The sequence below is a fragment of the Bradysia coprophila genome (genome assembly GCF_014529535.1).
Source record: "Bradysia coprophila strain Holo2 chromosome X unlocalized genomic scaffold, BU_Bcop_v1 contig_34, whole genome shotgun sequence".
Classification (NCBI taxonomy): Eukaryota; Metazoa; Arthropoda; class Insecta; order Diptera; family Sciaridae; genus Bradysia; species Bradysia coprophila.
In genome coordinates this window covers 194,620-222,406 of record NW_023503324.1, presented here as the reverse complement: position 1 = coordinate 222,406, position 27,787 = coordinate 194,620, and the positions used below count along the sequence as shown (strand labels likewise).

At 37.8% G+C, this 27,787-nt stretch overlaps 3 protein-coding genes across 6 annotated transcripts in view; 2 read left to right on the top strand and 1 right to left on the bottom strand.

Moving 5' to 3' along the window:
* Positions 1-1,406: 1,406 nt before the first annotated feature.
* The window catches only part of LOC119069403, a 180,482-nt gene continuing 154,101 nt past the window's right edge, over positions 1,407-27,787 (bottom strand). For all 4 annotated transcript variants that reach the window (XM_037173452.1, XM_037173451.1, XM_037173450.1 and 1 more), the window contains exons 8-10: positions 13,681-14,084; positions 13,546-13,617; positions 1,407-2,180 (exon numbers count right to left, since the gene is read on the bottom strand). In XM_037173452.1, coding sequence (XP_037029347.1) covers positions 1,699-2,180; positions 13,546-13,617; positions 13,681-14,084 — 958 coding nt within the window. In that variant the 3' untranslated portion in view covers positions 1,407-1,698. The remainder of the gene's footprint in view (positions 2,181-13,545; positions 13,618-13,680; positions 14,085-27,787) is intronic.
* Positions 2,517-5,189, top strand: LOC119069405. Its single transcript, XM_037173455.1, has 3 exons — positions 2,517-2,857; positions 4,037-4,637; positions 5,128-5,189. The coding sequence occupies exons 1-2, from the start codon at positions 2,635-2,637 to the stop codon at positions 4,630-4,632; spliced, it is 819 nt and encodes a 272-aa protein (XP_037029350.1). The 5' UTR covers positions 2,517-2,634; the 3' UTR covers positions 4,633-4,637; positions 5,128-5,189.
* LOC119069404 (sodium channel protein Nach) lies at positions 22,949-27,511 on the top strand. The gene is made up of 9 exons (XM_037173454.1): positions 22,949-23,287; positions 23,370-23,450; positions 23,511-23,649; positions 23,706-23,836; positions 24,039-24,424; positions 26,504-26,554; positions 26,933-27,017; positions 27,073-27,176; positions 27,251-27,511. The coding sequence occupies exons 1-9, from the start codon at positions 22,995-22,997 to the stop codon at positions 27,430-27,432; spliced, it is 1,452 nt and encodes a 483-aa protein (XP_037029349.1). The 5' UTR covers positions 22,949-22,994; the 3' UTR covers positions 27,433-27,511.

Below are 27,787 nucleotides of genomic sequence, written 5' to 3'. Positions count from 1 at the left end.
TATACACCGGCAGTGTGTGTTCTTCTCAACGAACCAATTCTTTTCTCTACACACAACCTCTGCACTCCTAAATGAATGTTTATCTCTATTCATATACCTTCTCTATTCATACATCGGATAGATGCGAGAGCTGACTGCACATAATAATAAACGTTTTCGGAGCAAGAAGTCTCCGTCAATGAATTTCCAAAACTAAATTTCATAGTTACCATCTGTAAACATTGGTGTAATGTGTAATGTATAGTATACCATCTATATACACACAACAACCGAAACAATGCTAAACAATCAACAAAACGCGCTATTTACGAATGGTATTGCATTTGAAACGATCAGTTTCAAAATTCAACATAGAGTTTTGAAAATAGTCGTCACAAACAGCCGAGAAGAAAGAGTGAGACGGAACGAGATACCAACCCATTGATATGTTTATGAATAAGTATGTATTTGTATACATGAATGAGAATGTAAAGACAGAAAATTAGGCGAGTTGCTATAAAAAAGAATTATGGGAAATCTAGTCTTGTTTACCGAACAGCGCCATATTCAAAATTGCTGCCGATACGCAACCTTTTTTTTTCGTTTCAACTGTTAAAGCCATACAATTTGAATTACGCAAAAAATGGAAGAGGTATGACGATTTTGTACACGCCACACCCCCCTGAACCAAAATAAAGTTTTACCGAAAATGCACCCAAAAATTGATTGCTGTTCTACCCCAACCCCATACAACTAAGAAAAAAATATATGGGATGGGGAAGCATCTGGTCCAGCTTAACGGACCATCGTTTTGAACTCCGCTAGGGTCCCTCTATTTAGAACAGCAATCAATTTTTGGGTGCATTTTCGGTAAAACTTTATTTTGGTTCAGGGGGGGGGGGTGTCACGCATCAATTTGGATAGAAACGGTGAAGATAAATGGGTCGACTGGCCATACCTGTTTTATACTTTCATTGATCTTTAATGGGCCTAATATTTGTATTTGCCAAATTCTCTGTTGCAAAACTTTGTCTACATGAGTAGTGCGACAAAAAACCTTCATTTCATTATTTATTCCGGATATAGCTATAATGACACAAATATGGTTCAGGTGATGGTAGTGACTATTTTTTGGAAAAACGTTTACCCATATTTTCCTAAAATTTCCCATGTTTCTCCTTTTGATCTCCCAAATTTTCACAAAACTGTTTTTGTGAGGTTTACGGAAAATATGAAAAGTTTAAGAAATTGTGGAAAAAGGTCTTCCCAAATATGGTCACTGAGTGATGGCCAATGGATGCAAGCGCAGTTTAATGATAAATATTCGCATTTAGCTTACCTTTGAAGAGTACTCTCATTTGTTACAAAAAAAAGTTACCACAAAGCGTGTAGGTTAGTCATGTGTTAGGCGGCAATGAAAAACAAAATTTTACGTAATTTTTTTGTTTGTTTTTTATCTTTTTATTATCTTTTGTTAAATATAAAAATTTATGTTTGTGGAATTATGGTTCATTACAAAATGCAACAGAAAACATCGGGTTAATTCTTGCACAGGCTCCACAATATATTTAACAGATTAAGGACATAAAAGCGAAACGAAGGAGAAACACAATGATTTTACAATGAAATATTTTGTTCAAAGCGTTTCGATATATCAAACAACAAAATGTGTATTTTGATCTATTCCCATCCCTCTTCTGAAAAAAATCTTTTCCTCACTTACCCCTCATTGAATTTTTTGCGTCTAGCTACAGCACTATTTTTTATGATTGTGGCAACCTCTCGCCCGCCGCTACTTTCACCATCACTTGTCGATGTGGCACCGCTCATAGCACCGACCAATGCCGAATGTTCCAGCATTTTATTCAAATTCATCAATCCCCGCTTCACACTGTTCATATTTTCCTTGGACACGCTGCGGAGTAGCTTCCCCAAATCTTTGCCCTCTTCCGTATCCGACGAACTAGCCGAACTGGTCTGATTGTCCAGTTTCTGTTTCAACATCGATGACGGTAGCAATGGTTCTTCGTGGCGTATGGCATCGATACTGGATGCCGACTTTTTCAGATTGCTGACGGATGCGTTGGTCGATTTTCGAAGCCGTGATTTCAATTCGGCGCTGAAGTCGCTCGGTAATTGCAGCCCTTTCATGAAATATTTTGGCGGTGGTTGGGTCTCAGGTTGGGCTGATTTGTGCGATTCTGAAAATGGGTTTATTGTCAGTTAGCTTATGCAAAGACAGATAAAACTTAGATCTTGGTCAATAATCAGGAAGTAGGGCTTTACAGGTTGTAGCCTCGTTTTACAAATCTTATTCAGATATAAACGAAGTACCTAGCAAGGCTCTAGACAGTTGGGGAGGTCACACAGACCGCCATTTTATGAGATACACGGGGGCACACAACACAGAATTCACCTACTATGAAATTGTCAAATTTTAGAATCCATCTTCCACGAAAATGTCAAATTTTTTGCACCCGAGTATCTGTATCTGCGAGATCTCCCCAAAATTTACAACCTTGGGAGCTAGGGCATGTACTAGACTTGATAGTGTGAATCGAAAAGTTTAGGGATTACGGAGAATAATATTTTAAGAAGAAGAATAATGTCAAAGTCAGAGTAGACGGTGTATGAATTATAAACAACATATTTTGAATGTTGCTTAGTACAAGAGTGTTTGTTGTAAATCTGAATCAAAAATTACTTGTCCCGCTTTTGTACCGCCATCAAATGGCTCCCGTAACTAGAAAGCCCAAAATGCCGGCCTCCGGCAATGTTTTCAATAAAACCAATTCAACCGACAAGGTGACAAAGCGAGTTATATTGCCGAAAAAATTACGGTCAGTGGATGTAAACAAACCGAAATGCACTGCCAAGTAGGGTGTGTCGATTTCAATTATTTTTTTTAGTCATTCCGGGTTCCGCCCTACCGCGATTCACCCTCGCACTAGCAATAATAATCAGCAAATTTTTTTTTTTTCTAAGTCAATATAAGCTTGCACCGTCACTTTTTCAAAAATTTTCGAGCTACACGAGATAGCTGGATTATGGGTCCGAACCAAAAAAAATCTACAGATGCTTTTGCAAAGTTTTCACTCTGTACGGCATCTAGAGGGTCTACTAGAACATACAAAAATTAAAAAAAGTTAAAAAAATGTTTTACCGTCATTTTGGTATAGCATCAAGTTTCACCGAGGTGGAATTTTCAAGAATTTTGTAAGTGGAAAAGTCATCTCACCTGGGTGAATTTTTTTCAAGCTATTGTTGTGATAGCTCATTTTGTAGGTATTTCAATAGCGCATCCAGCAAACATACAGTTTAGATAGATAAATTTAAATATTTTTTGGTTTCGCTGTTGGAAGGCCCAAAAATTGGGCATTTCTTCGAGTATGGAGACAATTAACATTTTAAATACAGCAAGTAAATGAAAAATTTTGTCAGAAATTCAAATATTATTCATGAATAACACATTTAAAAGCTGAAAATAGTAAGATTTCGTTTTCTAAGAGAAGCCAATTTGTTATGTTTTCGAAAATACCCAAAGAAATGCCCCATTTTTGGGCCTTCCAACAGTGAAACCAAAAAATATTTAAATTTACCTATCGAAACTGTACGTTTGCTGGATGCGCTATTGAAATACCTACAAAATGAGCTATCACAACAATAGCTTGAAAAAAATTCACCCAGGTGAGATGACTTTTCCACTTACAAAATTCTTGAAAATTCCACCTCGGTGAAACTTGATGCTATACCAAAAAGACGGTAAAACATTTTTTTAACTTTTTTTAATTTTTGTATGTTCTAGTAGACCCTCTAGATGCCGTACAGAGTGAAAACTTTGCAAAAGCATCTGTAGATTTTTTTTGGTTCGGACCCATAATCCAGCTATCTCGTGTAGCTCGAAAATTTTTGAAAAAGTGACGGTGCAAGCTTATATTGACTTAGAAAAAAAAAAAATTTGCTGATTATTATTGCTAGTGCGAGGGTGAATCGCGGTAGGGCGGAACCCGGAATGACTAAAAAAAATAATTGAAATCGACACACCCTACTGCCAAGTCGCAACACACCAGCAAAGATGGGCTACCGATCATCGCATTTCAATCGGAAAATGAACTAGAAAGTTGGCTTCGTACCAATCATACTGTCACCACAGGACTGTGGGTGAAAATAGCCAAAAAATGTTCGGGCATACAAACAGTAACGTACGACGAATTGTTGGATGTTGTGCTGTGTTACGGTTGGATTGATGGACAACGGTGCAGTTTGGATGAGACATGGTTTCTACAGCGAATAACGCCGCGCCGACCGAAAAGTAATTGGTCGCAAATCAATAGGGAGCGAGTGAAGCGTTTGATTCGAGTAGGCAGAATGCAATCAGCCGGTCAATGTTTGATCGACGATGCTAAAGCTGACGGACGTTGGGATAAGGCTTACAAGCCTTCGAGTGGTTGTGTTGTGCCGGATGAATTGACAGCTGCTGTAGAAGACGCGTCACCGAGCGCCATCGACTCGTTCAGGACATTGAGCAAGCCGGACAAATTAATTTTAATAAATCGAATCGAACGGACCACCACGGTGGAAGAGAGAAGTGAATGCATCAGGTCAATTGTAGAAATGTTGGTGCGTGGTGAAGCAGTTACTGAATCTGCGTAACTTAATAGTAACTTTAATTGACTTCGGGCAATTGCCTAAAATCGATGGTATTTCTACGGTATTTTACGACAATTTTTATGGTAAGTGGTACCACCCGTAAACTAGGTGTGTGTAGTGATCCATGGGGTGTACCACTTTACCATAAAAATTGTAAAATACCATCGATTTTAGGAAATTGCCGAAGACAATTTATAACAGAAAATCGTTGTTGCCCGAAAACTATAACATTCAGAAAATTAAAAAACGAGTCGATCATTTTGAACGACATTCAACAGGGCTGGTACAAAAATCAAAAATGTTCTAAGCAGCAACAATAAAAATTGTTCTAAGTTACACCCTTGTCCTGTGAGTGTATCCTATGTTTGGTCAACAATAATTGAAAGCACAATAAGCCACTTAGTTGTTTAGACATTGATATCTTGACGACGGGTACGATAACGGGTGTAATGGTAGAGTGCTATTATTGAGTGAATGCAAAAACGGGTGTAATGGTATCGGATCAAACGAATTGGCTTAGCCAGTTGTCTACCTAACTTTGTAAATAAAGAAATTTTGGAGAAAAATTCTTTTGGATTTTGTGGATCTTGTACAATAGAAGCAAAGTAACGTGGGAATGTGAGGAATATTTCCACTCAAGGTGGGCTATTGGGCCAATTGTGATGTTTGGGTTGAACCGTTCAGTCGGCCTGCCGTCGGCCTGCCGTCGGCCCTGGCACAGAAATTATCTAAAATACCTTTCATATTGACCAGATGGCAGTGGACGCAAGACTGTTCAGAGCCCGTTCAGATTCAACTTCAAAAATTTCATTTGGGCCAAACGGTGGTTGGGTCGAATGATTATTTTTAATTCGAATTATTACAACACCAACTGCGTTAGACCGAGAATAATCTTGATCAACAAAAGAATAATGATTGACGGTGTTATTATGAAATTTCTTTCCCCGCCTAGTCCTCTGTACTTCCTAGAATTTTACCACATTTTTAACCCGGGTTTTTTTGTGCTGGCAAAGAATATGAAGAATTGACTGAACAATAACAGTAACGTTCTGTCTCTATGAGACATTTATATATCCCTCACGTCGAGAGAAAAAATTTCCCTGCGAGACAGTACGGTACTTTGTTGTCTTGCAGACAGAAAATGCGACAAACTGGTTTCTGTTTACATCGTAATGAGCCGTTTTCTGGCCGCAAAACAACAAATTAATTCCATTGACTGTTAAGTCAAGGGTCTTATATCATAAAATACGTTCACTATGATCAATTTTGTGAAATGTTTGGAATAAAATTCCTGATGTCAAGTTCGCAGATGGGCAATATCAACCTACTGATATGGAAGTTGTTCCCAAAAGAGTTTTTTTCTGGTTTTTTTGATGGCACGATACCTTGAAAAATCCGGTACCAATTTTAGTACTTTTGATTTTATTCGACGAAGAATGACATTTCTGAGGTCAAGTTCGTAAATGGTCAATATTGGACTCATGATCTGGAAGTAATTCTCAAAAGCATTTTTGTCTGGTTTTTGGATTGCACGATAACTCGATAAATCCTGAGCCAAATTTGAAAATTTTGGTTTTATTCGACGAGGAATATCGTTTTTGGGTTCAAGTTAGTAGATGGCCCATGTAGTACTAATGATCTTGAAGTAATTACCAAAAGCTTTTATATCTGGTTTTTGATTACACGTTAACTCAAAAAAAAAAAGAACCAGATATGGGAATTTTTGGTTTATTCGACGAGGAATAACATTTTTGGATTCAATTACGTAGATAGACAATATGGGATCTCTGAGTTATTCCCAAACCCATTTTTGCTAATTTTTTCGGTGGGATGATAACATGGGTATGTCTAATCAGATTTTCGAATTTTTTTCCTATGTTAAAGAATCAAATTTATGAGGTCTGCTTAACTGATGAACAAAATCGATCGGATGGATCTAGGATTTATTCCCGAAAGAGTCTGTTTCATTTTATTAATTAAAGCAATATTACTTTAAAACGAGCCATCAGAACAGTCGGAGCGTTTGCTGCGACTGAGCCCCGTACAAACCCGTATATCTATTGCGTACGTGACCCTAGTGCGTCTGTCACCTACTTTGACCGTAAGCCTATGCGCCGGTTAAAGTAGTTAAAGTAAAATTATTATGTAATGTGTACATCTTAGAAATTGCACATAGCGCAATTACGAAGCCCCGTACGACGTTCCTTTCAAATAAAACCAAAATTTCAAATAGCCCTAAAATTTTAATTTATTGAGTATAAATACACATACGGCCTAGTATCGGCCTCAGTCCGAGGATCCAAATTTAATTTATTTTTCAACTACATTCTATTCGGCCTTTGATTACCTTCCAAATGAAACAAAAATTACGAAAAACGGATGAAATTTGCTCGAGTTATATGTAAAATACACATAGGGCCCTAGTAGCGGCCTTAGTCCAAGGACCCAAATTTAATTTTTTTTCAACAACATTCTATTCGGTGTTCGATTATCTTTCAAATGAAACAAAAATTACGAAAAACGGATGAAATTTACTCGAGTTGTATGTAAAGTACGCATAGGGCCCTAGTAGCGGCCTTAGTCCGAGGACCCAAATTTAATTTTTTTTTTCAACAACATTCTATTCGGTGTTCGATTATCTTTCAAATGAAACAAAAATTACGAAAAACGGATGAAATTTACTCGAGTTGTATGTAAAATACGCATAGGGCCCTAGTAGCGGCCTTAGTCAAGGACCCAAATTTAATTTTTTTTCAACAACATTCTATTCGGCCTTTGATTATCTTTCAAATGACACAAAAATTACGAAAAACGTATGAAATTTACTCGAGTTCAATGTAAAATACACATAGGGCCCTAGCAGCTTTTCACTTCTAAGGCCCTAACTCACGGTCCACTCACCCGATTTTAAAAAACTTTTTTTTCCTGGATTGGTATTAACAATACCTATCATTTGCCGTGTCATTTACATTTCCATCGTTTATTTTGCCATAAATATCACCAAAAGACCTTAAATCACTTAGGTGGCCCTAACTCACGAAGGGCCGACCCGAATATGCCCATCTTCGAACTTAGCCTCACTATTTTGACTATCTTTCAGGGAAATTTTTGAAATCGGATTTGATTTACTCAAGATATCGACGTGACGGACAGACGGACAGACGGCCCAAATTTTTATTTCGGATTCGTCATCTATGAACATAGGCAAACACTTTGCCCTTACCGTCTGCTTCGAATTCCATCAATTACACACTGCATCGTAATCCTATAAGCCCCTTCGTACTTCGTACGGGGCTAAAAATCTGAACCCTTATAAAAACTTTTTTCTAATCATATAATATATCTATAATATTTTCATTTGACGAGTGGCAGATCGTGATCCTAAGCTACAATGATGGACTACAAATTTCACTCCTCATAAAATACGTTTTACGCGTATACGTTCATTACGTTCACTATGATCGATTTTGTGAAATGTATGAAATATTAGCAAAAAACGGAAAATACTGAAATGTCTGTAATGCTTGATGGCACGATAACTTAAGTAATTTTGAAGCGATTTTGGGAGGAATTGCCGGAAAGAATTTTCTGACTGTTTTTTGATGGCACGAAAACTTGAGCAATCTTGAACCGATTTTGGAAATGTTATTTTAATTATTTTTTTTCATTGCAAGCGCAACGCTGCGCTGCGCCTTAATTCATAACTGTCCCGGCATCTATTACACGATGCCCGCAGGGCATCGTACTTTCTAAAAATCTAAAAAGTAGATAGGAGTGTTTCTTAGGGTGGCGAGATGGGAAAAATTCGAGTTCGGACCTAGGTTAGGACTGAGGCTCTACCTCGGACCTAATGATTTTACGGTTGATTTCGGTAGAGCTTTTGATGCTGATTCAGGAAATGTAGGTCAAAAATTTTTTTTATGCGTCACTTGGCCGCTAGGTGGCTTCAAAGTCGGAATTTTTTAAACGAAAAATGGCTGCCATTTCGCGTAAATACAACGGATTGTTGTGAAATTTGTGTCTAAGGGGTTTTCGAGGTCGGAGCTTCCGAATAAAAACATTTGAGAGCGGCCACATGCATGTGAGGCACCGCAAATTACCATATGTAAAATACGCATAGGGCCCTAGTAGCGGCCTTAGTCAAGGACCCAAATTTAATTTTTTTTCAACAACATTCTATTCGGCCTTTGATTATCTTTCAAATGACACAAAAATTACGAAAAACGTATGAAATTTACTCGAGTTCAATGTAAAATACACATAGGGCCCTAGCAGCTTTTCACTTCTAAGGCCCTAACTCACGGTCCACTCACCCGATTTTAAAAAACTTTTTTTTCCTGGATTGGTATTAACAATACCTATCATTTGCCGTGTCATTTACATTTCCATCGTTTATTTTGCCATAAATATCACCAAAAGACCTTAAATCACTTAGGTGGCCCTAACTCACGAAGGGCCGACCCGAATATGCCCATCTTCGAACTTAGCCTCACTATTTTGACTATCTTTCAGGGAAATTTTTGAAATCGGATTTGATTTACTCAAGATATCGACGTGACGGACAGACGGACAGACGGCCCAAATTTTTATTTCGGATTCGTCATCTATGAACATAGGCAAACACTTTGCCCTTACCGTCTGCTTCGAATTCCATCAATTACACACTGCATCGTAATCCTATAAGCCCCTTCGTACTTCGTACGGGGCTAAAAATCTGAACCCTTATAAAAACTTTTTTCTAATCATATAATATATCTATAATATTTTCATTTGACGAGTGGCAGATCGTGATCCTAAGCTACAATGATGGACTACAAATTTCACTCCTCATAAAATACGTTTTACGCGTATACGTTCATTACGTTCACTATGATCGATTTTGTGAAATGTATGAAATATTAGCAAAAAACGGAAAATACTGAAATGTCTGTAATGCTTGATGGCACGATAACTTAAGTAATTTTGAAGCGATTTTGGGAGGAATTGCGGAAAGAATTTTCTGACTGTTTTTTGATGGCACGAAAACTTGAGCAATCTTGAACCGATTTTGGAAATGTTATTTTAATTATTTTTTTTCATTGCAAGCGCAACGCTGCGCTGCGCCTTAATTCATAACTGTCCCGGCATCTATTACACGATGCCCGCAGGGCATCGTACTTTCTAAAAATCTAAAAAGTAGATAGGAGTGTTTCTTAGGGTGGCGAGATGGGAAAAATTCGAGTTCGGACCTAGGTTAGGACTGAGGCTCTACCTCGGACCTAATGATTTTACGGTTGATTTCGGTAGAGCTTTTGATGCTGATTCAGGAAATGTAGGTCAAAAATTTTTTTTATGCGTCACTTGGCCGCTAGGTGGCTTCAAAGTCGGAATTTTTTAAACGAAAAATGGCTGCCATTTCGCGTAAATACAACGGATTGTTGTGAAATTTGTGTCTAAGGGGTTTTCGAGGTCGGAGCTTCCGAATAAAAACATTTGAGAGCGGCCACATGCATGTGAGGCACCGCAAATTACCAAAAAGTGGTTTTTTGGGTGGTTTTTCTCAATTTTGTCGAAAACGGTACATAGAATTTTTGTGCAAGTCTTACCGTTGATAGCCGCTGAAAATACCTATCGATTGAGGTATATATTAAAAAAATCGGCGGAAGCGTTTTCGAGAAAAGTTGGGAAATGTGTCAATTCAGTGTACCAACTTTGATGTTCGTACGGTCATAAGATGGCGTCGTAGAGCTTTGGTCTGTTCTGAACAAATGTTCAAAAATGAAAGTTGAGGAGGGTCCTAGAACAAAATTTTTATGTACGAGGTCATTGGACCGATTTTAGATTTTAGGTCACTCGAGCCTCATGGTGTGGCACCAAAATTTTATTTCACAGTTGAGATCTTTGTGTCTTTTGAATTTCGTGTTCACGAAGACAATTTCATCATGACGCATCGATCGAAGAAAAAGAATCTGTTTTCTAAAGTTTGGACCGGCGATAATCTAAACTAATGTAAGTTAAGTAGTTCATGCTGGATCATTTTCCTAAAACAATTTTTCGAAAATAAAAATTTGGATCAGTGCATGTTTACCAATTAAATTACCTGCGAAAGGATAAGGCCTATCGATTGCACAACATTTGGTCATCAAACACTAAACATTTTATATTAAAATATTCGAGTTGCCATTAAACTTTTACAAAATTCCAATTGCATCAAAGAACCATTTTGTGGTTTGTAAACATTCAATTTACGCCTTTAAAAATCTTTTGCGACTTTCGAACGGATCTTAAATAAATGATTACCAATTAAACGTTTCCCGTTATGCATTGAAAATTTAAAAAGGCTAATCCAAGGTAGTATACCGATGCGCTTCGGCTATTATTGTAAAACTTCTTTCGAAGAAAGAGTTAAAATCTTCGTGATTGTCTGTCCATTTTCGTATTATTTTGAATGTTCAGCGGAGTCATAAAGTGAAAAGTCGTTAGAGGCATAAATTATGGAGAGGTTATAATTATTGCTCATTCTAATACAAATAATTCACATACCATGATCGTCGTCGGGATGATAGAATGAATTTTGTTATTATGTAAAATCATTAAAGGTCCTATACAAAAATTATATTAGGAGGATTGAATAAATGTTCAAACGCAATCTTTGATTCCAACAGATTATACAGACTGCAGTTTTTGCACTGAGTCAGTAATCCAAGAATATCCTATAGTCTGTATAAAAGTTTTCACAAGCAATTTATCTGTCCCATAAAGAAAACCTAGGAATATGGTTAAGCAGCTTTAGCTGCTTCGGATGTATCTCCTTTTGAGTTTACCACAGTGTTTTGATCTTGAGCAGCGAGTAAGATATATAAGAGACTAGTTTTCTTCTTAGGACAACAACTGAGATAGTTCTGAACCGATTTTAGAAATTTTTGTTTCCTTTATTAAAGAATCCAGTTCATGAAGGCGGATCAGCAAATTCGATCTAATGTTCTGGGAGTTATTCCCAGAAGTGTTTTGTCCTGAATATTTGATGAGTATATACTTCTTGGTGACTGGGTGAATACAATCCCTTGACTGAATAACGATAATAAATGAGTTGTCAATTCGAGATTATGAATTTTAAGCCACATTCATACTCGAAGACACAATGTACAAATTTCTGTTTAACAAGACTTCAAAATGGAAAATATTCTCCATTTTTACTGATTTCAATCTTTGAAATAGGATCTGTGGTCCCAGAAAATGAATTGTGATATCCTCGATCTGATTTCACTGAAATGTTTCGGAGATCAGGCTTTCAAGATATCAGAACTATTTTTCTAGGATGTAGTTAAAAATTCCAATTATTTTTCGATGTTTGCCTACTTCCTACGGTATTGTCTCCTAATGTGAATGCCTTTGATTGGATTTTGGAGCGGTTTTAGGATTACGTATTTTATAAACATAGAGAAGCAGTCAAGGGACCTGACGCACCCAAGTGTTGGGGCCTAGTTTATGCATACTACGACCAAAGATATGTTATTGAAGCGTCTTGAATGGTTTTAGTCGAGAAATAGTTAGTAAAATTTCGTTTGTCCACTACTTCTTAAAATCTGGAGAAGCTTCGTCTCAATACGACGGCTCCGTGTTTGCTTTAGAGGGTCACAACAATGAAAGATGAAAATCTGAAATAGTGCCGTTTGTAGTAACGGCTCGGAACACGTCAAGTCGATAAGAAAACTGAAGTTAGGATTCACTGAATCTGATTAGAGCTGAGCCTGAATTGAAAATTTTCACCTGACCTGAATTGACCTGAAATAAGACGACCGATAAAAAGTCAGGTATATCTGGGGTTTTTTCTGGTCTACCTGATTTACTTGAATTTCTTTTGATTTCATTCAGGTCAGTTCAGTTCAGACTAGAGATGAGCGGGTTGCCCGAAATGTCGGGCTGCCCGTGCCCGAGCCCGAACCCACGGGCACGGGCATTTCCTTAATAATTTGATAACGGGCGCCTAACCGATGCCCGTTAAAAGCCCGGTTCATGTTTTCAGAAAATTTTAGATCAAATTTAATGTGAGCAGGATTTAAATTTATTGTCAATCGCAATCTAAAAATCAATGTAATCAAATGATACGTGAGTATAAAGAGAAAATAAAAGTTAATATGATAATTTCTAGCATGTATTGAAATGGGTTTACGAAATTGATGGGCACGGGCGCGGGCTTATCGAAAATCTGCGGGCGCGGGCACGGGCTCTAAAATTGAAATTTACGGATAACGGACGCCGCGGGCAAAAAAATTAGGTATGCCCGCTCATCTCTAATTCAGACCGATATTTTCTGGTCGACTTGTTCTTTATCTCTTCAAAATTTCTTCCTGTCAAGACAGGTGAATGTTTCGGTCACTTTGCGCTTTTCGCGTGTACGCTTTTATCGAGGTAAATTTTAATAATAACGTCTGAGGAAATCAACCCGAAATCAGCTGGCGGTACCAAGACTTAATTTTAGTGAAGAGACTCAAGACCCCTATTGTTCGTAAAGTTCGTAAGTATGGGAATATCGTGACCTTTTGACATCTCTTCCATATTGTTTGTGTCCAAAGTCTACGGAATCACCATAAAGGCTGTTCACATATGACGTCACACTCATAATTTTTTACCCCCCCCCCCCCCAAAATGACCAAAATTTACAAAAATAGTACGTAAATGAACAAGAATAGCCTGAAAAAAAAGTCCAAAAATCAGTATTTTTGTGAGACCACCCCCCTTAGAGTGTGACGTCATATGTGAACAGTCCCTACTCACGAGCTTTGCGAACCATTATGGTTTACTACCATTGAGTCATTGAACCTTGCTAGATTTATGCCAAAAAATAATTGGAGACGAGAACTTCACATTAAAGGTTTCCTTGGATCACTAGAAATTAATTTGGGTGTGTGTGTGTGTGTGTGTGTGTCTACTCACCAGCATCTCGATGATCATTTTTCGTATCGAAATCGAGTACTTTTTCCGGTTGACTGGCAACATAACTCTTTGCTGTAATAAAAATTCGTAGATTATATTTCAATTTCTCTACAATAAATAGTTCAATTCTCTCACATTTCGATAAGCGTTGACCATCATCCAGGTGCTGTTTCGAGCGTTGTTCTTCCATCGCTTGAAACATACTCGCCCGTGCTCGAACACTGTCACTGCGACTCAACGGTTTCCTGTCCTCACCATTTTCGGTCTTATTCCCGTGGTCAACGTCGCTGAAATGCTTCTCAGTCGCACCAGAATTTTCCATTTGTTGTCGGATCGGCGATTTATCAAATTCACCGGAATTGGAAATGTCGGACAATTTGGCCGTCAGAATGCCGCTGTCGCTGCTCAGCGATGTTAGACAAAGTTCGGCAGACAATGATAATGGATTTTCAATTTCCGGGAATAAGGTCGATGATCGGAAATCCGTTACAAAACTGTGATTACGATGATTCAATGGTGAGTGGAATTTGTTTAAGGCACTGGAATTGGATAAAAAATTATTGATTAGAATCGTACGTTTTCGTCGTAATAATTGTTGTAATTGTAGTTTGTTCAGAAATGGGACAAACATAGTTTGGCATACCATCAACGCCACCTATTAGTCTTTTTCGAAGTCTTTCAATTTGCAAATTGAGAAGGTAATTTGTAAGGTCGATTTTTTAGCACCAGTCCTAGGTTTTCCTAAGAAAATTTAGGACGTGTGCTGAAAAAAAAAAACACTTTCCTGTCGAGGTACAAACACAGGACAACTGAATTAGACAAACACCCAAATAAATCAATAAATCACTTCGACGAACAATCAAAATGCAACTTTAACTTTCGGGTAAATTTGAGTGAATTTAATTAAACGTTAAAAACATTTGGCTGTATACGATGCGATGTTGTCTCCATTAAAGCTCGGAAAAGTATTGAATATTGAAAATGTCGAGTACTAGATTTCGGGCGAAAGGCGATACATGGCAGTGCCCCCTTGACTTGACGGAATTGAGCGACTTAATGATGCCTTCATCGTTCGACTTTAATGCGGATGGACGTTATCCGCACTAAATCCGAGACGCAAACCAGATGAACCGACTATCAATTCGAACCCACAACAGACCATTCAATAATTTAATGTGAAGCGCTATTGAGTTGCTTTAATAAGCCGAATCAAAATGTGTGTTTTTTTTACCGACCCTGTCCATGGAGCAAGGGACATTTGTGTCATTTTATGGACTCCGTCGTTACTCGTCAATTTAGACTCGACTATTAGACGCACTGACTTTATACAAATTATATAAACGGTTCACGACTGTGTCATTGTCATCGACATCGAGGACGTACGTAATAAGTTATAACCCCTGGTTGCGCGATAAAATTAACTGTCTTTGACAGGTCGTTACATTTTTATTTATTTTTTGTAGTTTTGATGCGATAGACGTTTTTTCTCAATGTAATTTAAAGCTGGCTTATGTGTGGCTAATTGCGGTACCTATTTGGTCTAAACTGTATTTTACCCATAACTACTTGATCTTCGCTGCCGTAAAACCAGTCCGACTTTTGAAACTTGTCATTGCCTATCGAAGAAAATATCTGAAGTCAGTTTTGACATATTGGGACCGAAAACTATCAAGGAATACCAATAGTAAAAGCAACACGTCCAATTTCGGAAATTTAGTGACTTCAGTCGGAAAATAGTCGCACATCATCTCATGATCTCGTGTCAACAGCTGAGAAAAACTCATCCTCCAACCGAATATATACAACACCATCGCTTTGTTTAGAATTGTGACGAATAGAGAATTCGCTCACACGAAATGCGTAGTTTAGTTTCGATTTTATCGAACGTAAATTGTGATAACACAAATTTGTGTATCGATTTTAAATGGCATGGCACACACATTAACAACATGGGCAATCGAATTGGGTGCCCCCCATTTCAGGTTAACAGTTCTAAAAATTAACGGAAAATCCACTTGAACTGGGCTGACCTTTTCCATGTGCGAAGATTAAAACTGAAATAAAACTTAAATTTAACACAGTTTGAACGAAAATGGTTGAAATTAAACGATTTCAACTCTCTCACTCGTCGACAACCAAAAACCCGATATGATAAATTCAAAAAAAAAAGGTTAAACGACACAAGCACGCGCTATATAAATTCGTTCTTAAGTCCGTACGACAGCAAATCTACAGAAGTACTGCTAAAAGACTCGATGTTTTCATCTAAATTTATATTTAGAATTTGCCAAAATAGAAAATGAAAACAAACAAAACCAAATTTTCGTTTACATGAAATTTTCGTGTGGATTGTATCGAATGGAAAATTGGTGTGGAAAGCAGTAATTGTAACTTTTTGAATTGTGCGGCGAAGGACGGACATGGGTGATACGGCCGAAATTTTTGATGCTAAGTATGTGAGTCCGAGCAAAACCAAAAATCAATATTTTAAAATTAGGAGCGCACGCAGATCACTGGACCTGAACTGTGCTGTAATTTTCGTACAGAATTTTAGTAAAATTTCGGTTCAGTTTAAAAATTTACTGAAACGCAGTTGACGTTACCAAGGTTGTATATGAAGAGGTTATGCAGACTGCTATTATTGTGGTCGTATCGCCAGATCCGTAATAACACGATGGGCTATAGGGACTTAGCCCCCTGGCGCTGGATAAAACTGACAAAAACTGGCGCTGGAAATTTTACCGATGTACACCCAGAAAAAGAGACTTCAGCCAATACTCCGCGTATGTATAAAATTCATCGAAACGGTATGATATACATCATTGACATACATGATACATGGACAGAAAGATATTCGACAGAAAGTTGTTTAAGTTAGAATTATTTGAAATTGATTATAAGCATCTTGCCATCAAGTCGACTTAAATTCAATTATATTAAAAAACGACATATCATTATTTGTGTGCGATACTTTATAACGTTCTATGCGTAACTTATACGCCACACACGTATATGGCTTTTAAAGTACGCTTCAACAATAATAATTGTCAACCAACACTACTGTACTGCAACATTAGAAAGATCGTTGGCTCATGATCCAGAGGTCACCGGTTCAATTCTCAAAGAAGTCAATTTTTAATTTGAGATATTTGTTACCAATAGCTGCTAAAATACATAATAACTACTATAAGCTGCTAATATGGTGTCTACCGTAGATGAATTCAATAAAATTCATATTTTTAAATCTTTATGGGAGAGAAATACTTCTCGCACGTATTATATTCGAGCTGGCTGTATAACTACCTTACCACAATTTTTAACAGGGAACACGAATGATATACGCATAGTACGTAGGAAATTTCGCTATATATATATATATTAATCGCTGGAAATGAAATAGCCCAGTGGCGTTCGAAGTCTCATTCCGGCCCTGTGTATCGCTAAAAATGTCAGTAACTTTATCTGGATTTCAACACAAAGAACCTGAACTGAAATCGCACAAAAATTTTGTATCAAAATTGCAGCACAGCTCAGCGGACTTTTCGCGATAACAGCCCCAGCGGTTGATGTAATCTCTTCATATAAAACCTTGGAAGTTAACGACATTTTTAGTGGCACGGCCCAATACAGTGAAATAATGATCGGTCGTTAGAGATTCGGTGTTTTGGTATAAATCCGGGTTACAGCTGTATCGCTCCGTAAGATATTTATGTATCAAAAAGTGTTTTCTTACTTCACGATAAACATTTTTCCACAGGTTGTAATGTATGTGCATTAACCACGGAAGTGAGAAGGACAGAAATATTTTCATAAGAACTTTCTTCATCTTCAGTTTTATTATTCTTCGATGACATATCGTAAACGGTGCAAAAATAGATCTGAATCGATTCGGAACCGGTGCCAAAAAAAAAGAAAATCGTCATCGCATCGTAATGAATTGAAGATTACAGGAACAGGAATGAAAGTGGTTCGGTTGAAGACCGTAAAATTCTTCTGCTACACTCACCTCAAAATAATTAGCAATATTCAGGCCATGTTAAGCCAGCGGCCAGCCATCTTTCTGTGGTACTTTTACGTACAAAAATTGGAAAAGTTTACCAGTCCTGCCAGTTCGGCCCTGGCAATACTCACGAGACTCTGTTTAGACCCGTACGAAGTACTGGGGTTTTATAGGTTTACACATACGTTTGTAACACGTCGAATTGGACTCACTGAGTAAGGGGAAAACTATTGTGGTTGTCCAGAGATGCCATATCAGCGAGAAAGAAATGTCTGTCTGTCCGTCCGTCCGTCTGTTTATTTTTTTTTAAATATCTGTTTCTGTTTATTATCATTCCAAAAAATCAATTTGCGTGGAATACAAAAATTTCAGTAAAAACATTTTATCAAACGAGGACGGAAAACTTAACTAAGTCAAAAATATCACAGCTAGTGTCGTCATAATAATCATTGATATTGACAAATAAACAAAAGGGTCAGAGTAAATCATCAATTTGTCAAACAAAATAACACGTAAAACAAATTATAAAATGTCGAGAGAGAAAATATCAAAGCCGATTATCACGCATTCAATTAATAAAAATTAAAGGAGAAATGACCCAAAAGTCCTCACTTTCGCTCATTACTTTAAGCTTTACTTCAGCCTTAAACGCGTCCATGTTTCTAAGTTGCCGTATCCGAGAGCTGAGGCGATTGTATTCACTTATGGAAGTCTTGAGTGGTGATAATCGTTGGCAATGTGTACTTACTTGACTTTGTCGTCTAGAAGATTTAGAGGAAATGTTTCTGTTCAGTCTGATGTCAAATAGATGTTTCGTGAGTGAATTGAGCATCCGGTGTAAGTAAACTATTCTCTCCACAATAGCCAATTGGTGAATCGGGATCAGACTGCAACTGTACAGGAAGGTTGTCGGTGTGTCTCTAGGCAACCTGAAGGTTGCTTTGACGCACTTGTTTTGAATTATTTGCAATTCATCCAATTTTGTTTTGTTGCCCTGACTGTAGATAGGGAACATGAAGACAATGTGGCTCTGTACGTAACTATTGAGCAGCTGCTTCTTCTTTCCAATCGGGATGAATTTTCCACGTCTCCACATGAGCGAAATGAATGGACGGATCATCTTTTTGACGTGGTCGACATGAAGATCGAAAGTCATATTCTCGTCCAGAACAAGTCCCAGGTACCGGTATGAACGAACCCGTTGCATGTTTTTGTCTTCGATTAGATCAGGTAGTCGGCTCGCTCGTCCAAAAGTCATGTAGCAGGTCTTACCAGTGTTTAGCGTCAGCACATTCCGGTTCAGCCACTTGTAAGGCAAGTTGATATCACGCTGCATCATTTGTTGCAATTCAGAAGGCGATTCTGCGGCGTAATATAAAACAGTGTCGTTCGCATGTAGTAGAATTTTACCGAGAAAATGTAGCTGTAGGATGTCGTTTATGTACATGATGAATAGCAGCGGACCGATTATAGATCCTTGGGCGACGCCAACAAGGATACGTTTGAAGGCACTGATGGAATTTCTAATTGTCGATGCTGTTTGTCTACCTTCAAGGTAGCTCAACAAGAGTTGGGAAGTGGATTGTGAGAACCCGATGCGGCGCAATTTCTTTTCCAGACGTTTTGGGTCGACGGTGTCGAAAGTACGTTTTAGATCGACGAAAATGCATGCGACGTACACTTTTTTGCGAGCACTTTTCTTTCTGAAATTGGTCTCTACCAATTGATGTGCGGCACCATTGCAACTGGAATTTCTCAGGAATCCAAACTGGTTACCACGGAAGAAGTTTATACCATTCAGGTACGACAGCATCTGTTCGTATAGAGTGAATTCGAAAATTTATGAATCATTTTCAGGCGCCCTTTAAGGAGTTCAAATGGCAGTGTTGAAGCACAAAGCGATCAATGGAGCAATCACATTGGCTGTGCACTTAATGACATTCATTGGAACACGGTCGATTCCTGTCGATTTTTTGTTTTGAAGCCTGTCTGTCTGACTGTCTGCACGATAACTTGAGTAAAACACATACGATTTCTAAAATTCCTTTTTTTCCCGTTTGGTAATGTCAAAAGAGAGGCTAATGTCGGTTTTACAATTTCATGATCTAGTGTTCGATAAATCAGTTCTAGTATGTCTTGCTAAGTTACAACGAATCTAGTTAAACCACTTATACTACTCGATCTATTCGGTTATCTATGGATATTTTCTTCATCTTGTGTTGACTTATTAGTCTCTCGAACCTGGAAAACCAACAGCTAGGTTCGAAAATGGGCGATTTTGGGTCGACTCCTCCCGAGCTGGGACCCCATAAGCGGTTTAAGGTTTTTCGAAGATATCTCTGGACATTTACGCTATAGTTGTTAATGATACATGAAGGGTATTTACAATACCGAACGGCAAAAAAAAGTTAAAAGAAATAGGATCACCGACGCGTGAGTTAGAGCCCTTGGTGTGAACCAGGTACTGGACGCCAAGCAGTTTTTGCATGTAAGTTGGCCAAATTTTAACGGATTACGACTAATTTTGCTTTATTAGATAGGTATTGACTGTACCAATAAGGAAAAAAAAGTTTATGAAATTTGGTTTACCGGAACGTGAGCTAGCTTTCGTGGAGTGAGCTCATATCCGGCTACTCGGCAGTACAGTGAACGTGGTGTTTTTTGCCAATATCTTCAGTAAACTTTGACCAAATTTCATGATTTTTTTTGTTTGAAAAGTATTACCGAATGTAAAGTGTCAATACTATTTCCGGTCTTCTAACAAAATGGCTAACTGCGGCCATATTGGATTTTAGTAAAAATGGTAAAAATGGTAATTCGAAAGTTTCTGTTGACAGAGAACTAATTGGGTATGTGTGTTTGTAGCTTCAGGCATCACATACAACTATATTAAGCTATATATAGGCATATATGGCTATTTTCAGCTATATAATAGCATATTTATCTGTAAATTGTTTATCTATAGTGAAATATAAGTAAATATAGCGGTATATAGCTGTTTAAATAGGAATTTATTAAATTTGACTTAGTACGGGGCTGTCGATATTGCATCAGGCAATTTCTTAATACATGAAAACAAGGCAAAGAGTGGGTAAAGTAAGTGATTTTAGGGCTTTTCATCTAAGAAGAGAATGAAGTGAGAGATATGATGAGTTTCACATTATAGGCTTTTGATACGGATATGTGTTTCGTACGGGTCGGTGTTAGCTATGTTTTTCTTAGTCCCACACGTTCATCCTCATGTTAGTATGATTCTCTTCATGCTCTGATTTACTGCTCACACTCACACGTAGAGTGAGACAACTGGCGTAATGTGTACATAGAGTTTGTGCGCAACGTGTTGTGAGAAGCGGAACGGTTGGAATTTAGGAAAAACAACCAACAACTGAGTAGTTTTTCTTTTTGGGTGAACGCAAGCGATACAAGGACAAGCCATTATTCGTCACCAAACCCAGCGATACAAAATCCTAGATAAAGTCATGAATTTCGGAGTGAGTGGTGGCGGGTCATTTCTACATCTACACGGTTGTTAAGAATTTTACATTCTCCTTAATTCGTCGGTCGGCCGCTGCATCGATGGTTCTACTGGAGGGATATTCTCCCCAACACGCATGTGCCAGTACATCTACTTGAGAAAAACTCGTTACTTAGGGCATGTTGCCCGTTCAGTAGTTGTGTTTATTCTGATTCTATTCTGTACAATTGCCCTGTATTTATACCCCGAATCACGGGTATCATGATTGTTTTCAATTCAATTGCATACTTGATTTGCTATTTTCTTAGAGTGAAATCACTCGCCAAACTCTTCAAAATATTTTCGACACTCCCACCAGTTTCCGTAGGTCACGAGGAAACTCCAAACGAAAATATGTCAATCTGCCTCTTCCCCCAATTCTTTCGGTGAATCGTCTACTCTACCATCTATGGTATCCGAAATGCTGAGGAAACCATACCATGATTTCATAATCTTTGCTGATGTTTCTGGATTGTTACGATGACCATCGATTCAACCAACCAGACTGCAACTTCTTCCTTGTTCTACATCGATTCTTGGTGCTGTCAATATCTTCTGCCAATGACCTTCTTTGCTGGGCGTTACGACGACCATCAATCTCCAAATTGACTCGACCAACCAGCCTTGCTAATTTCTTCCTTCTATGACGTTCTTCTTCTTCCTGCTGCCAATGACGAATGCCAATTGACCTTCTTCGCTGGACATTACGACGACCATCAACTTCTGCATTGATTCGACCAACCAGCGTCTGATTTCTTTCTTCCTGGTGCCAATGACACCTGACAATGACTCTCTAGTTTGCTGGACGTTACGACGACCATCAATTCGATTTTGACCACCGAATGACTCGACCAACCAGCCTTCCTCTTCTGCTGACCATCTTCTACTTGCTGCTGCTAAAGACTTCTTTTGCTGGGCGTTACGACGACCATCAATTCGATTCTTCCACCAAATTGATTCGACCAACCAGCCTTCTTCTTCTTCTTCTCGTTGCTACTGCTGCGTGCCAATAACTTCTTTTTGCTGGACGTTACGACGACCATCAATTCGATCTGCCAACCAAATTGACTCGACCAACCAGCCTTGTAACATTACGACCAATGTTACGTCTTGCCTTGTTGCTGCTGCCGCTGAACCATTGATGACAAAAACCTTCCACACACGTTGGGCGCCATGTTAAGAATTTTAATTCTTCTAAATTCGTCGGTCGGTCGCTGCATCGATGGTTCTACTATTTCTACTTGTACTGGAGGGATATTCTCCCCAACACGCATGTGCCAGTACATCTACTTGAGAAAAACTCGTTACTTAGGGCATGTTGCCCGTTCAGTAGTTGTGTTTATTCTGATTCTATTCTGTACAATTGCCCTGTATTTATACCCCGAATCACGGGTATCATGATTGTTTTCAATTCAATTGCATACTTGATTCGCTATTTTCTTAGAGTGAAATCACTCGCCAAACTCTTCATAATATTTTCGTCAACGGTCAATATCGTCAGGAACGATATTATCGTTTTTGTACGATATTTTAGACGATATTATCGTCCTGGGTGAATATTTTTCGAATGATAATATCGTTTTTGGAATGGTTTAAAAAAACGATATTATCGTTCAGAAAATGATATTATCGTCCAAAACACGATAGTATTGTTAGTGACGATATTGAAAATGTGTAGAAATGTCACATCTCCGAGGTGAGCAATTCAGACCTCAAGCCCGTAGAGGAAGTTACGGGAAGCGCAGTCCATATGATACTGTCGATATTCTTATTCATTCTACAGAATATTTTTTCGCTTTTGAAAGTCAACCCCTTCTTCGAAAAATCCTGTTGACTGTACATTTCAACATTATTCAACATTTTTCTAACAAATCAATGAATCGATGACAATGACATGTTTTACAGAAAATAAACCCTAATGGTGATTCATTCATTATGTGTCCCAATTACAATTTTATCGGTTCGTTGCATCTTAAAAGGTTTCTTTTGATAAAAATCAAACAAATTTCTAACTTTAATGGAACCGCTTTTCTGGTGGAAACTTACAAAGGTAGTGCATCGCCTCAGATCCACACCATGGCAGCAGCGAATGCATTTATAAGACTATTGAACTGCACCTACTATATACTCATCACTTGTGTTCTGATCATCGGTCAAATGATAATATTTCGTCAATTGTGGTACGTTTTCCAGACAAAGTCGTTTACATTCACTGTGGACACGCTGTAGTGAGTCTAATTTGGCTTCGAAGATATGAAACGTTCCTGAGTAACATTTTCATTGCTTTCGTTTCAACCATTAAATGCTCAGTCTACATTGGAACACATCATTTCCAGCAGTCACCGTGTGCGAAATTTTCAATGGCGAAAAAAATTGGGATTTTAGTGAAAGGTTTGATTGGATAAGATAGTGGAATGAGTAGAGTAGAGGTGAGCGGTCTAATTCCTTTAGATACTTTGGGGAGGATCGACATCACAAAATGGACGACTTCATTGCGGATATATCGTTTTTTACCGGTAATTGTTACTCTTGCCGTTATTGTGAAAATGGACTGGAATGTCCGAGAAATTTCACAGATATTCTGGACAAGGTAGACCGTGACTTACAACAAATGAAAATGAGAAAGAAAATAATCGGTTTTCTCAGTTCCGAACAGGCTGTCAGGAAATCTTGGCAAATTGCACATGGAATGGAAAGCCCTTCGAATGCTGTGATGCTTTTCTGCCGCTGAAAACGGAATTCGGTCTATGTTTTTCCACCAATTCGATGCACACAAGGTATTGCTTCGGTTACAGTGACTAGAGGCAAATAGAACTTCACAATGAGTTACTCTAGCCGTTGTCACTCTCGTGAGTTACTCCTCTGAATAACTAATTGAAAACATGACCGTCAAATATGGAAGGTCCACCTAATTTCAGAAAACGAAACATTTTTAATGTTCCTACCATCCAGATACAAGAACTAACTAAATCTTTTCAGTCCAATGTACGGTCATCGCCTCATTATGAACCATAACACCGGTGTTGGAAAACTTCACTTTACGGCCACCGAAGACGTTTCCATACATCTACATGCTCCGCATGAAGTACCGTCATTAATTGAAGGTGACATCAAAGAAAAAGTGTTGTACGGTTCGGTGAAGGAAATCATCATCAGTGTAATTGAAATGGTAAACGATCCAACGACCGTAGACGTATCGGTGAATCATCGACGGTGTCGATTTCCGTGGGAGTTGGAAGTGGATGATAAACCGAAATCAGTTTTCAATTATTATGATCATTCAATTTGTATGATCAGATGTGCGGAGGATATTCAACGCAAATATTGCAATTGTATCCATCATTTGATGCCAGTTGAGGGTGAAGGTGAGGGTAAAAGAGACGACATGTTGTCAGAAGGTGGCGGGACATTTCCACACCGTCAATATCGTCAGGAACGATATTATCGTTTTTTGGACGATATTATCGCCCAAAAAATTTTGATCCAGGACGATAATATCGTCTAAATTGAAAAATTCTAAAATATTGTCTGGACGATAGTATCGTTTTCTGGACGATATTACCGTTCTAGAAAATCTAATGGATATTTTCGTTTTCGTTACGATAATATCGTCCAAAACGATAATATCGTCCTGGGGCGATCACGGTGGGGCTGAACAACTTTATTTTGCGAAGGTCGTGAACATAGGATATTTTTATTGAAAATGATAGAGGGATATGCTACTAGTAATTATCAAGCGAAATTGAAATCCTTTTGCCGGGATAGCATATAGCCCCACCGTGCGATATTATCGTTTAAAAAAATGATAATATCGCCCAGGACGATATTATCGTTTAGTTTTGGGTGGTAATACTCAAATTTTACTCAGAGGTGCAGCAAGAACCGAATTCTCTTCCAAAATATCGAAAAACAATTGTCAGAGGAAATCACCTACCAAAAAATAAAGGAAGGACAAAGTCGGTAACTTCCTCCATTAAAAATCATATTTTTTATTGCAGCTATTTATCAAGTCAACGTCTTTCCTCAATGTGGAATATCTTAGCTCAACTCAAGACAATCTTGAGATTAAGTTAAGTTGAGATCTCAACTCAACTCAAGATTTTCTTGAGATCTTAATCTCAACTCAAGATTACCACAATTTCAAGTTGAGTTGAGATTGAGATCTCAAGATTACCTCAAAATTAGCAGAACCTTCAGGGAAAGCATAGTTTCGATACATTAAGTGAAAGGAAGAGTTTACAAAGAATTTATTGATAGAAAGTAAATAATCGTAAAATCGGTTGTGCTCACTACATATATTGGTCAGTGTTTACAAAATGCAGTGTTACATGTTACAGTCGCACGAGTCGAACTCTTTGATCCCAGGGAATTCACCCTTTTACAAAATGTAACGTAAAGACGTTTTGTTCGTTCCTTCCTAGGGAATTCACACTTTTACGAAATGAATACCAACTTTGATTGTACATAAAAAGTGTTTTAACACGCCGAGCGATCCGGCCCATTGCCCGGAGCGAAGCGGAGGGCCGCAATGTGAGCCGGGCGCCGGAACGGTGTCGGAACTTAGGAGTTAATTTTTTTTCTCGCATCGTCTCATAATTAGTCTGTGTAATTTTTCTATTATAAAATTTAAATTGACGGAACCAAATGAACCAATTTTTAATATATATTTGCCATCTATAAAAAGGTGTTTATATACAAGATGTTTATATACAAGATTTTGTGTTTCGTCTTCAACAACCATCCAGAACGATAATATCGCCCAGGACGATATTATCGTCTAGAATGTTTATTTTAAATAAATTAAAAACGATATTATCGTCCTGGACGATATTATCGTCTCAAATTTAAAAAAATAAATAAATTAAAAACGATTATATCGTTCTGGACGCTACTATCGTCCAGAACGATGTTATCGTCCCAAAAATTATCGCCCAGGACGATAAAATAACGATAAAATTTTTCAGAAAAAGAAAATAACGATAATATCGTCCAGCGGATATTTTCATACAGTACGATATTATCGTCAAGAAAACGATATTATCGTTTTTTGAACGATATTATCGTTTTTTGAACGATAATATCGTTTTTTAGACGATAGTATCAACTAAAAAAACGATAGTATCGTCAAAAAAACAATATTATCGTTTAAAAACGATATTATTACTATTAATTTAATTAATCGATAAAACAACGATTAATTAAATTAATAGTTGTCCAGATTTTAACGGATGTTGCTCAAACAGTTGAGAAGATTTTCTACGAACTTTTGAATAGAAATCAATCAATTAATACAGTTAACGATATTATCGTTTTTTTAAACGTCCTGGATGAAAATTTTTTGGACGATAATATCGTTCTTTTGGATATTATCGTTCCTGACGATATTGACCGTGTAGTTATGTCGCCTCATCTGTCAGAAATGTAATCGAATTTTTTGTTTGCAGACCGAAAGATTTGTGATTACCGCGGATTGATGTGCTTGACTGAGAATTTCGGTAATTTTCATTTTCATTCGTAGTTCCGCTAAGGATGGTTAAAAGAGACATGCACAAATCACGTCCGCTCTCTCGAATTAAAAAAGGATTTTTTTTTGTTCTACGGGGCAGGGGAAGAGTACCTGAAAATTTGAGAAAATTGCTGACGCGATTTGTGGATGTCCCCTGAGTTCAGAATCTGAACTTTAGATAACAAAATACTGATGTACTTCAAGCTCATTTGAAGAAGTATTCAGGAAAAACAGTTAAAGCACACGGTAAGATCTTTGTAACAGAAGCCTTTTTTTGCGAAAGATGATAGGGGATAGAGACTAGAGACGTATTTGTACTTTAAGGAAAGCGATTCCAACAAACGAACTAAGCTTAACTAAATTTCAGCTATTCTATACAAAGAAAGACGGAATTGTAAGTGTCTCCCATCGTGCATCGAACCGGAATACAATACCATTTTCTCATCAGCAGAGTAAGTGATGGAAAATTAAAAAGAAAGACCAGAAAAAAAGGTTATTTTTTTGTAGAACCTACCATGACGAACCTGGCAGTTCAATTTCAATAGCTATGCTAGATTTACCCAAGCAAAGATTCATACGTAATATAGTGGGAACTAATCTAGAGTTTGTCAGTAAGTTGAAAAGCCATTGCAAAGAAAATCGACTACGGGTAGGGTACGCCTGACATTGAGTGTCTGTTTTAAAGTTTCAGTTGGTGGCATTGTGGGACTATTCTTTGGAGCATCGATTCTCAGCATAGTTGACATATTTTATACAATTTACCGAAGACGTAAGAAGATAGCGGGAATGGGTCGATTCCGGTTTAAAGTTCGTTTCCGAAAAAATGTGGGAAAACGAACTACTTTGTTGAATGAAGGACCACGGTAAAGTTCTCAAATGTTCTAGTTCACTGTAAACTAATAAAATCAAATCGTTGCACTGGCCCCATAAATTATTTATGACTTTTCTTTGTCAGCATCAATTTCACGGGCAAGCAATGGACAGTTGGTATAAAAAACCAATGCGTCGTGATGTCGGGCCTTCAAAAAAATACTCAGACTTCGGCATTACTAACACAGGATTTATTGCAACGACATCTATTGTCGAAATAGCGAAGCATTTTTCTATTTGTAGAGTAAAAGATGAGTCGAAAAACTGTATGCGATAGAGATTAACTGACATAATACTGCTAGTTATTCCGACGTGACTTGTGAACAGCGAAAATAAACTTCTGATGGATTAC